The sequence below is a fragment of the Quercus robur genome, chromosome 2 (assembly GCF_932294415.1).
Source record: "Quercus robur chromosome 2, dhQueRobu3.1, whole genome shotgun sequence".
In the NCBI taxonomy this organism is placed as follows: domain Eukaryota; kingdom Viridiplantae; phylum Streptophyta; class Magnoliopsida; order Fagales; family Fagaceae; genus Quercus; species Quercus robur.
Genome location: NC_065535.1, coordinates 13,189,692 through 13,202,179, shown reverse-complemented (window position 1 = coordinate 13,202,179; position 12,488 = coordinate 13,189,692). Strand labels below are relative to the sequence as shown.

The 12,488-nt window shown below is 38.4% G+C and overlaps 1 protein-coding gene across 1 annotated transcript; it reads right to left on the bottom strand.

Annotated features, from left to right (window-relative positions):
* Positions 1-5,646: 5,646 nt before the first annotated feature.
* Positions 5,647-10,535, bottom strand: LOC126712445 (uncharacterized). Its single transcript, XM_050411772.1, has 4 exons — positions 10,318-10,535; positions 10,070-10,190; positions 7,268-7,735; positions 5,647-6,637 (listed from the first exon to the last, which is right to left on the bottom strand). The coding sequence occupies exons 2-4, from the start codon at positions 10,178-10,180 to the stop codon at positions 5,939-5,941; spliced, it is 1,278 nt and encodes a 425-aa protein (XP_050267729.1). The 5' UTR covers positions 10,181-10,190; positions 10,318-10,535; the 3' UTR covers positions 5,647-5,938.
* Positions 10,536-12,488: the final 1,953 nt, after the last annotated feature.

Here is a 12,488-nt window from a genome sequence, read left to right as displayed (position 1 = left end):
AACAGGAGGATTCTCTTTCTGCTCTAGCTGTGGAGGAGGAATCTCTTTGGCTTGAGAATCTGCCCCAAGACCCTTGGAGACGGACTCCTTGGCAGGATCCCTGGCTGTTTCAAGCAAAGGGATGGCATCAGGAATAACCAAGGCCTACTCAGAAGCTTCAGGGGAGCCGTCAGGGATCTTTCGGATCTCAGGAGGAAAGAAGACCTTCTCGGGCAACCTCAAGGCCGAGTCTGCAGGAAGCCCTGCAGTATCAAGGGCATGAGCCCATGAGATGCTGCAGTAATCCTTGCATACCTCTGGAAGCTCCTCAGAGAGCCTGGCTTCAGTCTCCTCCGCCCCAAGCTGATAAGAAGCCTTCTTTTCAGCCTTGGCTGCTTCCTGAACTAGCTGAGTCTCTTCTTTAGCCAGCTGGACCTCCTCCACGGCTTTCTGCAACGCGGCCTTAAGATCCAACACTGTTTGCCTTTCAGTGGCAAGGCTGGTCTTGGTCATGAACAATTTTTGGCGCTGGTCCTCGGCTTAGGTTTCAGCGTTCTTTAGTCCGGCCAGGGCGCTCTTGCGGCCTTTCTCCGCCTCTTTGAACTTCTTCGAGAGTTCAAAATTCTCCTGCTTGAGGGACCCTACAGATTTCTCCACCTCAGCACGAGACTGAGCCTCAGCTTCAGCCAAATTGCGGTTGTTGCGACAGTACTCCTCGGCCACAAACACCTGCTGAGTAATCTGCCCACAAAACAACAAAACGATATCTTAGAATGCGACAAGGTCTAATAATTTTATGAAAGGTTAGAAGAGTTACTTTACCATTGCAAGGTCCCTCTTGAGGGATAGAAAGAGCTCAGGCTGAGAGAATCGCCTGTAGGCCTTCATGTCCCGGGGAAGGAGCACTGGCTGCTCTAGGGCCTCAGCTATATATCCTGCTCGGCCCCTATTGTATTCTCGGACCGAGGCAGTGTAGGGAATGGTGACCCCGTCTACCTCGAACTTCGGGCTCCAAGTGCGCGGATTAACACGCACTTCAGCCTGGTTCTCTTCCTCCCGGCTTTCTACGGAGGGAGCCCTTTTATTCTTCGACTCCCGGGTGGTTTTTTGCTGCTTGCCCGGGCGGGGGACCACCTCGCCTTCCTCAAGGGTTTCCACCGGCCTTTTCTTCTTTAGGTCCGGGTTAACCTTTAGGCCGAGATCAGAAGGAGGCTGAGGAGCAACTGGAGGAAGAATAGGGGTCTGCGACTGAGCTGGTGCCTTTGATGATTGACCCTTGCCTCGGGTGGCCATCAACTCTCGAAGGCTTTTTCCTTTGTTGGAAGCCATGTTATCTACCTCGTCGTCTGAGGAGTCTTCCGAGCAGGTTATAATAATTGGGGCGCCGACCACAGAATTTCGATCCTGCTCTCCCTCAGGGTCTGAAAGCTCAATCAAAGGAGCTTTGGAAATGTCCTCTTTGAAATAGAACTTGTCTATCTCCTCCTCAAGAGAAAGACGAGATGATTCAGTCTCTCCTTCAACTTGCGCAGCAACTTCAAGGTTGTCTGGTGGAGGCAATTGCGTAACTGGTGGAGGATTCCGAACGCCAGGTAACACGACTGGCTTGAGATCTTGTCGGGCCAAAAACTTGGGCTTGGACACGTCAATCCTAGCTAACCTCGGACTACCAGCTCTTATGGCGTGGCCAATGTCTTGGAAAGCGCGGGATAGGGGTTGGTAGCCCAAAACCAGATGAGCCGCGTGCAGTTGCCCGTTATCGTTCACGTAGATTTCTGACCTCAAAAGATAGTTTAAGGCCGGAACGTTCACGTGGCTCAGCCGAGGAGCAACTTGAGCTCTATTTACAAAATAGCCGAGGAGGAGATTATGGTTAGGTTATAAAATTTTTCGATTCTTAAGCAAAAAAAAAAAAAAAAGGGAAATGAATCTAAAGAGCTAAGCCCCCTCCCTAAAGGATTGGCCCTAGAGGCACCGCATCTGGAATTCCTGCCCGAGTTGGACAATGAAAACCATCGCTCCACTCTCCTGAGGCAATGAGTAAATCATCCTTCATAGTCTTATTGGATATGGGGAGGCAAGAGATTAGCCTAACGACCTCGGACCGAGATTTAAGATAATACCCCCCCTTCTCGATGTAGTGGCACTCGTACAGATGGACCACATCGTGCCAGGTAAGGCCTAGACCCATCCGCTTGTTCAGGGCATCTATGCTGCCTAATATCCTGAACATGTTTGGAGCGCACTGATGCGGTGTCAACCTATGGTGGAACAAGTAGTCTCGGGTAATCCTACGCATGGGAAGTGTCATTCCTCCCTCTATAAAAGCAATCATAGGAATGACGACTTGACCCACGTCTCTATCTGTTAATACTCCTTCTGGGGGACAGTACTGCAGAACCCATGACGACTTGACCCACGTCTCTATCTGTTAATACTCCTTCTAGGGGACAGTACTGCAGAACTACACCCGGTGGGATATGATATCTTGCCCTAAAAGCCTCCATAGCAGCTGGGGTATCTACTAGATCCTTGAATCTACCCATCTAAGTTAAACTGGAGGGATGGAAAGAAAACCGAGACGAAAACTGAAAGCCAAGGAGAAATTTGAAGCAACGAAGCAAGCAGAACTTACGGGTGTCCTCACAAACAACCACCAAGACACTTGGAAATCTTTTCGAGGAAGGATGCTTCGCAGAAACGGCTACAGAAATGTGAAGGTCGGAATTGTTCGTGAATCTCTGGGCGCTGGAGTTCTCTGGAGTTCTCTGGACTTCTTATGTGCTAGTAAAAAAGAAAAACGAGTCTCTTTAGGGCTTTATATAGCTAGCGGGAAAAAGGAAATCACTCCTGCTCAAGAATTCTGGGAAGAATGTCAGTCGTTGGATCCGCGCCTCGCCGTTGGATAAAGGAGACATGAAGCCGCCTGGAGTAAATAGTCACGCCTCGTAAATTGTAGCGCGTCAAAAGTAATTGCTCCCACACGTGTGAATCAGGAGCTAATTAATTCCATCCTTTGTAATGTCAAAACCCCACTTTTCTCCTCGAAAGGAGATCAAAAACCGGAGTTTTAAGGGGCTATTGTGGGGATCGGCCTAAAATAACATGCTGGCTGGGCCCCAGGCCCGTTCGAGGATGCAGCCCGTCCGAGGAGTCAGCGTGGCCCAAGCAATCCTTATTCAGGCCCACTGGGGCAAAGAGAACATGTTCGAGGAGTAATTTCTCCTCGAATATTGCAAATTCCGGAGTAAAGGTACATCCTAACCACTATAGTCCATCTTCCAAATACGTAAAAAGGAAGGAAACCCGAAATATCTCAGAAAAGGTTGCCACCACCACATTAAATGCATTACAACTATTCTCCTGGCCACATTAATGAGGAGAAGACCTTTAAACAGTGCTACCTTGACTACCGCAACTCACAGAATTGAGAGGGGTGTCTGATGGGACAGGTGCTCAAGTGGGGGTTTGGATGATCAACAAATGTAAAGTCCAGATGATATGAAAGGGCCTATATAATATGTAAAAGTCCCCTAAGAGAGGGGATGGTGGAAAAAAGAAGAGAATATTGTAGAGAAACCTCACTGCATTGATCGATATCTATGAATCAAGTTCTTAGCCTTATCATTTCTGGAGACCTTTCTACAGAGTGGCATTTTCGTTCTTGTTTGTGTATTCCCTTAACCCATGCATCAAACCGTTTAAACTAATTGAAACCGAGTTCTTTAACCCATACTCTACAAAAATTCATTGTGTGGGACCTTTTGGACCAAGACTTGAGCGATAAGGATTGGGTCACCAAATTGTTCCCCTACAAATACTATAATAAATAAAAATAAAAATTTTTTATTTTATTTTATGTTTAAAAAGCAACATATTAGTTTATAAGATTAATATGATAAAATTTGTAATAACTATACCCTCATTGCTATACAAGATACAAAATACATATTTGTAAGCTACTTTTTATATTAGTGGGGGTAATATACAATGGTTTGGAGATCTAGACACCTATTAGAATAAGTTTGTTTGTGAAACATAGAGATGACAAAAACGCCTTGTCACGCTTTGCTCCACATAGATGTTCATGCCAGGATGGGGGATAGGTGTTGCTTGCTCTATCTTGTCTTACCTCACCCTAAATATATATACATTACTTAATATATATTTAAATTTTAATCTTTTCAGTACATATCCTAGTTATAAGTTTTTTTTATTATACATATTTTATTATCATTTTCAAAATACTTGTCTCTTTTTCTTTCTTTGTACTCTCATAGTTATCCTTTTCTTTTTTATGTTTCAACTTTATCTCACCTCTCTAATTAGGATTAGTAAAACATCTCATCCCATTCCAACCCGACTCATTCCACTCCCAGCTTGCGCGAGTTTTTCTTACCTCAAAGACAAAACAAAGTGGAGATAGAATATCCATGATCTGACCTTACTTTGCCCTGTCATCATTCTTAATGAAAAAGACAAAAACTTCAACCTTTTGTTTAGATCAAAGATTCAAAATACACTAAATAAAGTATAAAACGTCAAAATACAGGCGAAAACTCTAATATATTGTTTAGGTTACAACTATTGCATACCTTGATCTATACTCCTTTTTAGGACTAATTTTGTCACTGTTATTCCAAAAAATTTAATGACATTATGATCAATATCGTTTCAGTAGTCTTGGCAGTTGGCACTATGCTATGGGATTTTCAAAAAATAAAAATAAAAACACCAACACCACTATGGTATGGTAGCTGCTTTAAATTCGTAAGCAATGATATAAGGTCCACTAGGACTTCAAATATTAAAGAATGATGTACAATTGTGGATTAAATTTATGCAATAAATCTTCCATTGAAGTTCTCTTGTACATATGCGTAAACTCCACTTACCACGTGAAGATTATGATCTTTACAAAAGAGGAAGGCTGTGAGTTGAGACAACTTCAAATCTTGTGTTATTTCCTTAGATGTTTTTTTTTTTTTTTTTTTTTTTTTTTTTTTTTTTCACAATTCGGTAGCTAGTGATCTTGGCTTGTTTAAACATTCATGTTGTGCTAAATATTCCAATGATAATTGTAGCATCTCTTGATTGAGATCTAGATATATCAGGATTTCTTTAGATTTTTTTTTAGAAATAATTACAATATGCTGCTAATCTCGCAACTTGAACCTTTTTCCTCTTAGACCCCCAAGCGCTTTATGTATAGAAAAATGGCAATTCAACTACAAGACTCTTAGCAGGATTTCTTTAGACTTAAAGCGGCAAGTCCGAACACAAAGCAGATATTATAAAGTCGAAAATGTTGCTAATTCAATCGTGTTGTTAGTGTCAAACATTACATATGAACAAATTGACGATAGGGAGGGATTTGTGAAATATGACAGATTATCATTACGGTCCTCATCAACCATCAACACCACCAAAGCATAAAATTCGGCAGTGTAGTCATGAGAATGTGACCTACTAAACTTAGCTATTCCCTACTAAGCCAATCAAGATGAAACTCGATATGTCCAAAGTCCCATCGCATTACTTGTCATTCCCATTAGAAAGAAAACAACAAAACGCTTACTATCATTAGTTGTGGAAGTCCTATTTGGACTATGCAAACAGAGTTAGGACATAGAATTATGGTTCAAAGTCAAACTAGTAGAACAAGAATTTAGTGGGAGAGATTATATCTTATGCTTTATTGAGAAATACCAACCTACCTACACAGCTACACTTACCCATAACAGAATTAAGCCCAAAAAAATTACTGCTAATATTTAATTATTTGAAGAATGGACCCCAGGGGAACTTGCAATATGGTCTCCTCAAACCATTTCCCATGATTAACTAGAACTGTATCAGAATAGATACCTGCTGAGAAAAAAATGACCTTCCTTATAGAATTTGAACGGAAAATCTAACCCAAAATTGAGAAAATGATAAACTAGGCTGAAGATGGTCATCAGAGGGACCAATTAGACCGAAGCATAAAGGCAGTTATTTTGGAATTCCCATCTGCAATATATGCAAGGCCTGGTTTCAAGCTGAATCTCTTACCTAAGTTAACTTTTAAATAGGATTCAGCCTGAAAATGGTCTCCGTTTGTCGGACCTCCAACCATTCCACTCAAGCTCATTCCCCATCCAAAAGAATCTTCAGAATCATCAGACATATTGACAGCCCATTGTAAACGTTCTGGGTTTGATTTTTGCATCTCAATCCAACCTTCAATTCTTGTAAATCCATCAATTTCTGACTCCAACATTAAAGCAACACACCCAGTTGAGATATGTTCCTGTGTGCTTTCTATCATGGCTGGGACAGATGCCTCAACCACTGTCTCGGGAGCTCTATGATGTTCTAAAAGGCCTACAGGAATGGTAAGGGGTCCAAGACTAATGCGTTGGCTTAATGATCTAGGCACTTGATGAAGACCCAAAAGCGAGAGTTTTATTCCTCGTGGAAGTTCACAGACAACTTGTCCAAAAGTGCTGAAGCAATGCCCCATACTATCAGAACCTGCTTGCATTCCCAATCCAGAAACAAATTGTGCCAATGAAGCAACAATATTTGATTTTCTCACTTTTATGCCAATGCCACTGCCACTATGCTGATTCAAAAGGGGAGGTCCAAGTGATGATAAATCCGTAAGGCCCTTTCCCTGTCAGATAAAATGAATTAGTATATAACTGTATATTGAGAACCTGATTACCGATAGCAGTAAATTCAATAAGAAAACATACAGTGCTAAATTGGATTGTTGTAAGCATCATGCTTATATTGGTGTAAAACATAGTTGCAAGAGCAGAAATGGAAAACAGGCTCAATGATATGATCAGTCTGACTCAAAAAATGCACAAGGCCTAAAACGGGCCGTCGTGTGAATTATATTTGGAACTTGATATAACACACCTGCCATACACAAACACATAAAGCAACAAGCCTATTTACATCATCAATTTACCGATCTATCCTACTATAAGAATATTATTGCCACAAAACAGAGAACAGAAAGCCACTGAAATATCCTACAGATCAGCAATCAACTGGATATTTAGAAATAAGGGTGTAATGGGGCACCATGCAATTCCCAAAAGCAGCTTTAACAACATCCAACCAAAGTTCAAATGCAGCTGAAATTTCTTCAAAGTAGCTTGAAATCATTCATCAATTAGGCTGACATGTATGTGATCCTCAATGTAATGAACAAAACTAATATGATATCCCAGCATATTAAATGCAGCGTTTGACAATCTAGGTTAGCAACAATATTAAAGCAAATAGACTGTACCCGATGGGAAGAAATTGGAGTGATTGCTACATCTCTGCATTGCGCTCCTACTGGGATTGCAACAGCTGATAACCAGTCACTAGAATTTGTCTTATATAACACTTTTTCAAGAGAAAGAGACTGTCCTAAAACCTCTCCAAGATATCCATTGCCTTTTTGACTGGCCACAAACTCTGCAGCAAGAGTATCTTTTGGCCCAATAGTTGTTTCAAATGTGAACCTTGAATCAATTCCAGTCCTGATTCCCGCTCTAGAAAGTGCATCGCAGTTCTGCTCATCAACTTTATCCATGATCAACAAAGCCCCTAAGAAATCAACCTCTCCTCTTACAAGGGTACTGGATTCTTGGAATGGATTTCCCTTGGATGTCTTACAGATAGAAAGTATTCTCTCAACCTTGTCTTGTCTGTTTCTCAGTTTCATCAAATCGGCAAATGCTTCACGTTGCAACCGCTTCAGAATTTCAATCTAAAAATAACATCATGGAAAGAATTATAAATTCCAATCACCAAGCTAATTGACACTTTTGGAAACACCAAATTCATCAAAAAAATAAAAAAAGTCCACTGGTAAGAGAGAGGATTGCCTATTCTTGTAAGAAGATAATAGTGTAAAAATTTAACCACATAAAAATAAAGGTACTATATTCAATCACCTAAGATGTCAACATATGGTGCAAGCATAAGTGTGCACACATGTATTCACATAGGAAGTAGAATGTTGATAAATCATGACCAAAAAACCTAAAATGCTGCAATGTCATATAGTTTTACAAGTTTGTGTTTGAGTGGAGGGTGGCGTCGTGTAAGAGAAATGTATTAATGTAAAGAAAAGGCCTAAAATCTCTTCATTGCAATCCTTGAGTAAATAAGACCGGCAAATCATGCTGAAAATATTTCTAGCAAGTCTTGCCTTTTGCACTGCGCAAAAGAGGGGATCAAATGCAGAGCACTGTTTGGTATCCCAAGGACATGTTTGGCATGATACATCTCTATTATCTCCTAGTAATAGCTGCATTTAAAAACTGGAGTGAGATTTAATAAACTTTTGATTATTCTAAATACCCAAGAAAAGAAATAGTTTCATCACTTCTCTATGTTGATGACTTCACTGATGACCTTCATTCCTTCACTTTAAAGGATTGGAACTATTTGGAAGTAAACTTGTTGGATAGAAGCAAGATGGAGCTGGCATAGCAAAAATTGAGCTAATAGGCTACAGCTTTATATTTAGTGCTTTTTTTTCCCTTTCTATCAATCAATAATTGTTCTTCTTCGTGAAAGGTGCAGTGTGTGTGTGTTATAAACTTTCCCCCTCTAGATTTATATCTTGGCTCCATCATAACTTAAGATCATTAACAAAATTTATGGAATATTGAAGCGCTACTAAAGAAAACTGGATTGGATAATCAACCAAGGGCATATATCAGTAGAAAAAACCACGAATGAAGCAGCTAGACGGTGAAATTTTGAATGTATTCCACTAAAATAACCTTATTCTTGCCCATGATGTCTAACTCAAATGGCACCTCCTAAAAAAAGTAGAGAGTGAGTTAATGGATTTAAGACCTCCAAATATGTGTGTAAATTACCAAAGTTAAAAAATTAAACATCAGCCATATTCATGTTCATAAATAACATTTAAAATATATATATATATATATATATATATATATATGTAAGCTACACATGCAAGTAGCATTTCTTAAACCCATAAATCTCAACCTCCAACTTATACTTAATTGGGAAAGGAGCTCATGCACAATCTTAGATTTTTGAACACTTTGACATGTAAATCCATTCTAAGAGATAGAAAATCAAATGCTATTCCTCTATATAAGTTTTCTGAAAGTACTCACAACAATATAGAATAACTTTAAGAGGTGAAGGAATACCACCCACACAATTAGATATAAAAAATCAATAGTTGATCTGGATTGGAAAAAATTGCAATTAGTTTTTCACCTAAACCTCAAAATTTTAGTTTATGCTTTTACAAAATCAAGCTACTTAACACTATCAATCTCTAGCCTATGAATTCTGACTCAAACAGCATCCTTTTCCCGTCTAAGAGCAAAGTGGGATGTGTAAAACTAACCAACATAGATCAGCACAACACAGTCGTAGTACAAGTCAGAATCTACATCAGATTCAACTCAAGCCAATTCAAGTGTTAAATCAATTAAGAACAAAACAGCATGCAGTCTAAAGCTGAAGCCCAGAGCCACGTGTAGCTTAATGTAAACTGTTAGTGACGGGTTCAGTTAGAGTGGAAGTCAATATGTTCTTAATCTATTGGTAGTTTAGAAAGTTTGTTATGATTGGAACTTCGGCGCCCTGCACGGATTGAATAAAACAGGGATAACACATTGTAACCTTTATCTTAGTCATAATACAATCCTCAAATACTGAAATCCCTAAATTTTCTCTCTATAATTTCATTTCTTTTCAGTAGCATAGTAGGTTGAAGACCCACAAGATGGGCGGGTAACTTACCAATTAAAAGAAACATTCTATCAATCTCAGCTTGTTTCCTCAATGAAAGTAGACAAAACATCCTTGAAAATAGTACCAAAGCAGTCATGAATCATTGCAAAAATTCCCAAAACAGCTATGTATTAGTACATCCAAATCCGCTATCTGGGTAGCTAATCAAATTTCTTAGACATTCAATTGCATACATTTAGGGCGTGAATCAACAACTTCAAGCAAATTCAAACAAAATGAAAATTGAAATCTCTATCTACAAATGATGGGAATAAAATTAATTAATCAAAAATCTGTTGAAGAAGAGAGACAGTACCGGATTGCGGCTAGATGAATTCTCGGGGCGATGAGTGAGGGTGTGGACGAAGTCTTGGCTCGATTTTGCAAAGGATTTCAGTTTGTCCACAGCCAAAGCTACGGGCTCCATTTTCAGGAACCTAATCAATCATTTAAAAAATTGCATCAAATCACAAATTTCTTTTCATTTCATTGTTTGGTAATGTAAATGGAAAATAGGAAAAAAAAACTGAATTGATGGAAATCGAAATTGAAGGGTAACCGGACCTGCAGAACGTTGAAACAGCAGATTAGGGGTTTTTGAATTCAAGGCGGCGTCCACAAAAGCAAGAAACGGAGAGAGTACAGAGAAAGAGAAAGAGAAACCCTAGAATAGAAGAGCTTAGAGATCTTCAAAAGCTTATAGATTTGAAAATCGAAAGCGGCAAGATTGATACATTACAGTACTGTAAAACTTGCTTTAGCAGTGTATCTGCCTATCTGGTTTACTTGCTGTAGGCTGTACCAGTGTAAAAAAAATAATTTTTATTTTCTTCCTTAAATTTTATTAAAAATTTGTTTTTTGTCCTTAGATTTAAATTTTTTTTTTATCCTTAAATTATTAAAAAAAATTCTTTTTCGTTTATAAACTATTGAAAATATTTTACATTATCTTCTTAAACTTTGAAAAATATTTCTTTTCATTCATAAATGATTAAATAAGCTTTTTTTGTTTGTTCTTATTTTGCCTTTAAACTATTGGAGAAAAAAAAAAAAAAAAAAAAACTCTTCACAAAATTTAAGAATGAAAAAAAAAAAAAAATTTAAAGTTTAGAAATGAATTTTTATTTTGAATAAAAATTAAAGACTAAAATAATATTTTAACCAATAATAAAACAAAATAGTGTATATAAAATGTGCCAAAAACAAAAACAGAGGGGACGTGCGCTTTGATTCTCAGAAAAGAAAAAAGAAAAATGGGAGTGCTGCTTTTGGCCATTCCAAATATACACTCAAAATCTCAATATATCATGGTTCGAACCTTTATGGAGCCATTGGTTTACTAATTGCTTTCTCAAAAAAAGAAAAAAAAAAGTGGTTTACTAAATTTTGAGGTTAGCAAAGACAGAACTAGAATTTTGAGTTAGGGTGTTGAACTATAACCAAAAAAAAAAAAAAAAATCATGAAAATCCTAATAAGCATCTAGTAATTATTCAACCACATGGTTTATATTTGCCTTCACTTTGTCACTCGTCCAAACACACTATTGCCCCACTATTTTTATGATAAGTTTTTGTTCAAGTTTTTTGGGCTAATGATTTATGAATTGTGGTTGTTTGGACTGATATGTGGTTGTTTGAGCTGATTTGTGATAATGTTTGTAATAATATGTGGAGTTGTTTAGGCTAATCGACGGGGCCAAGTTTTATTTTCCTTTGGCCCAATTGAATAAGACTCTAATATATCTATAGGTTTTTTCCTACAACTCAGACAAGCTCCATTGGGCCTCAGCGTGACTTCATCCCTACAAGTTAGGTTTGGTTTGGTTTTGAATTTTTTGATTATCTAAAGAACAAAGTTTGGTTCTAACCATTTGTATTTGTACTTAACTCAACCAATCAAGTGAGTAACTTGTATTGTATGTGATGTGACACATGTCTCCTTCAACCCAATACACCCAATTTGATTGACACCCTATGGGGCTATGCCTAATGGCTCACCTCACCAACCACCATCATCTCTCACCCACCTCATGTCCATTAGATTCGAGGAAGATCTTGATCTCCATCAACTCGAAAAGCATACACCACCTTTGATCTTCAACATCTATGAGATAACCAACAAAATCATCTGCTCGTCGACATAACCATACCAAATTAGTCAATAACCCAAATCTTCTTGATCAACAATGATTAAAAGTTTTCAAACCCAATGTGATTGAGTTAGTCGACATGTTGACACCAAGCACAACTAATCTATGATAAATTATGTTCCCAATTGTTCTTGTTAACTCGATTATTAAGTTGTAAGGTACAAAATTGCTGACAAAATCTCAACAGAATTTTGTAAATACCATAACTTTATGTTGAAATAACAAGTAAGATAGTGGGAGTGTGTGTAACTGTGAGGTCAGAAGTGGTAGACTGGTGGTCATGCAATTGCACTAAGTAGACTCAAAAATTAGGAAGGGGGCTCTTGTATTTTATTTCACACTCCTCTAGTGCAAGCCTGGACCTCAAAAAACGTTCTGAAGTATTGGAAAAAAAAAATTACATTCACATAAAATTCTTTCAGACTTAGCTTGGGTCCATTATATTGTGATCCGTTGAGATGATAACATGTGACAAAAAATAAACAAGTATCACAATCTCAATGGGTCCATTACAATTGAACATTGGACCCAAGCTTTACCCGATTCTTTCTTATTTTGACCGAAATTGAGGAAAAACGAGATAAT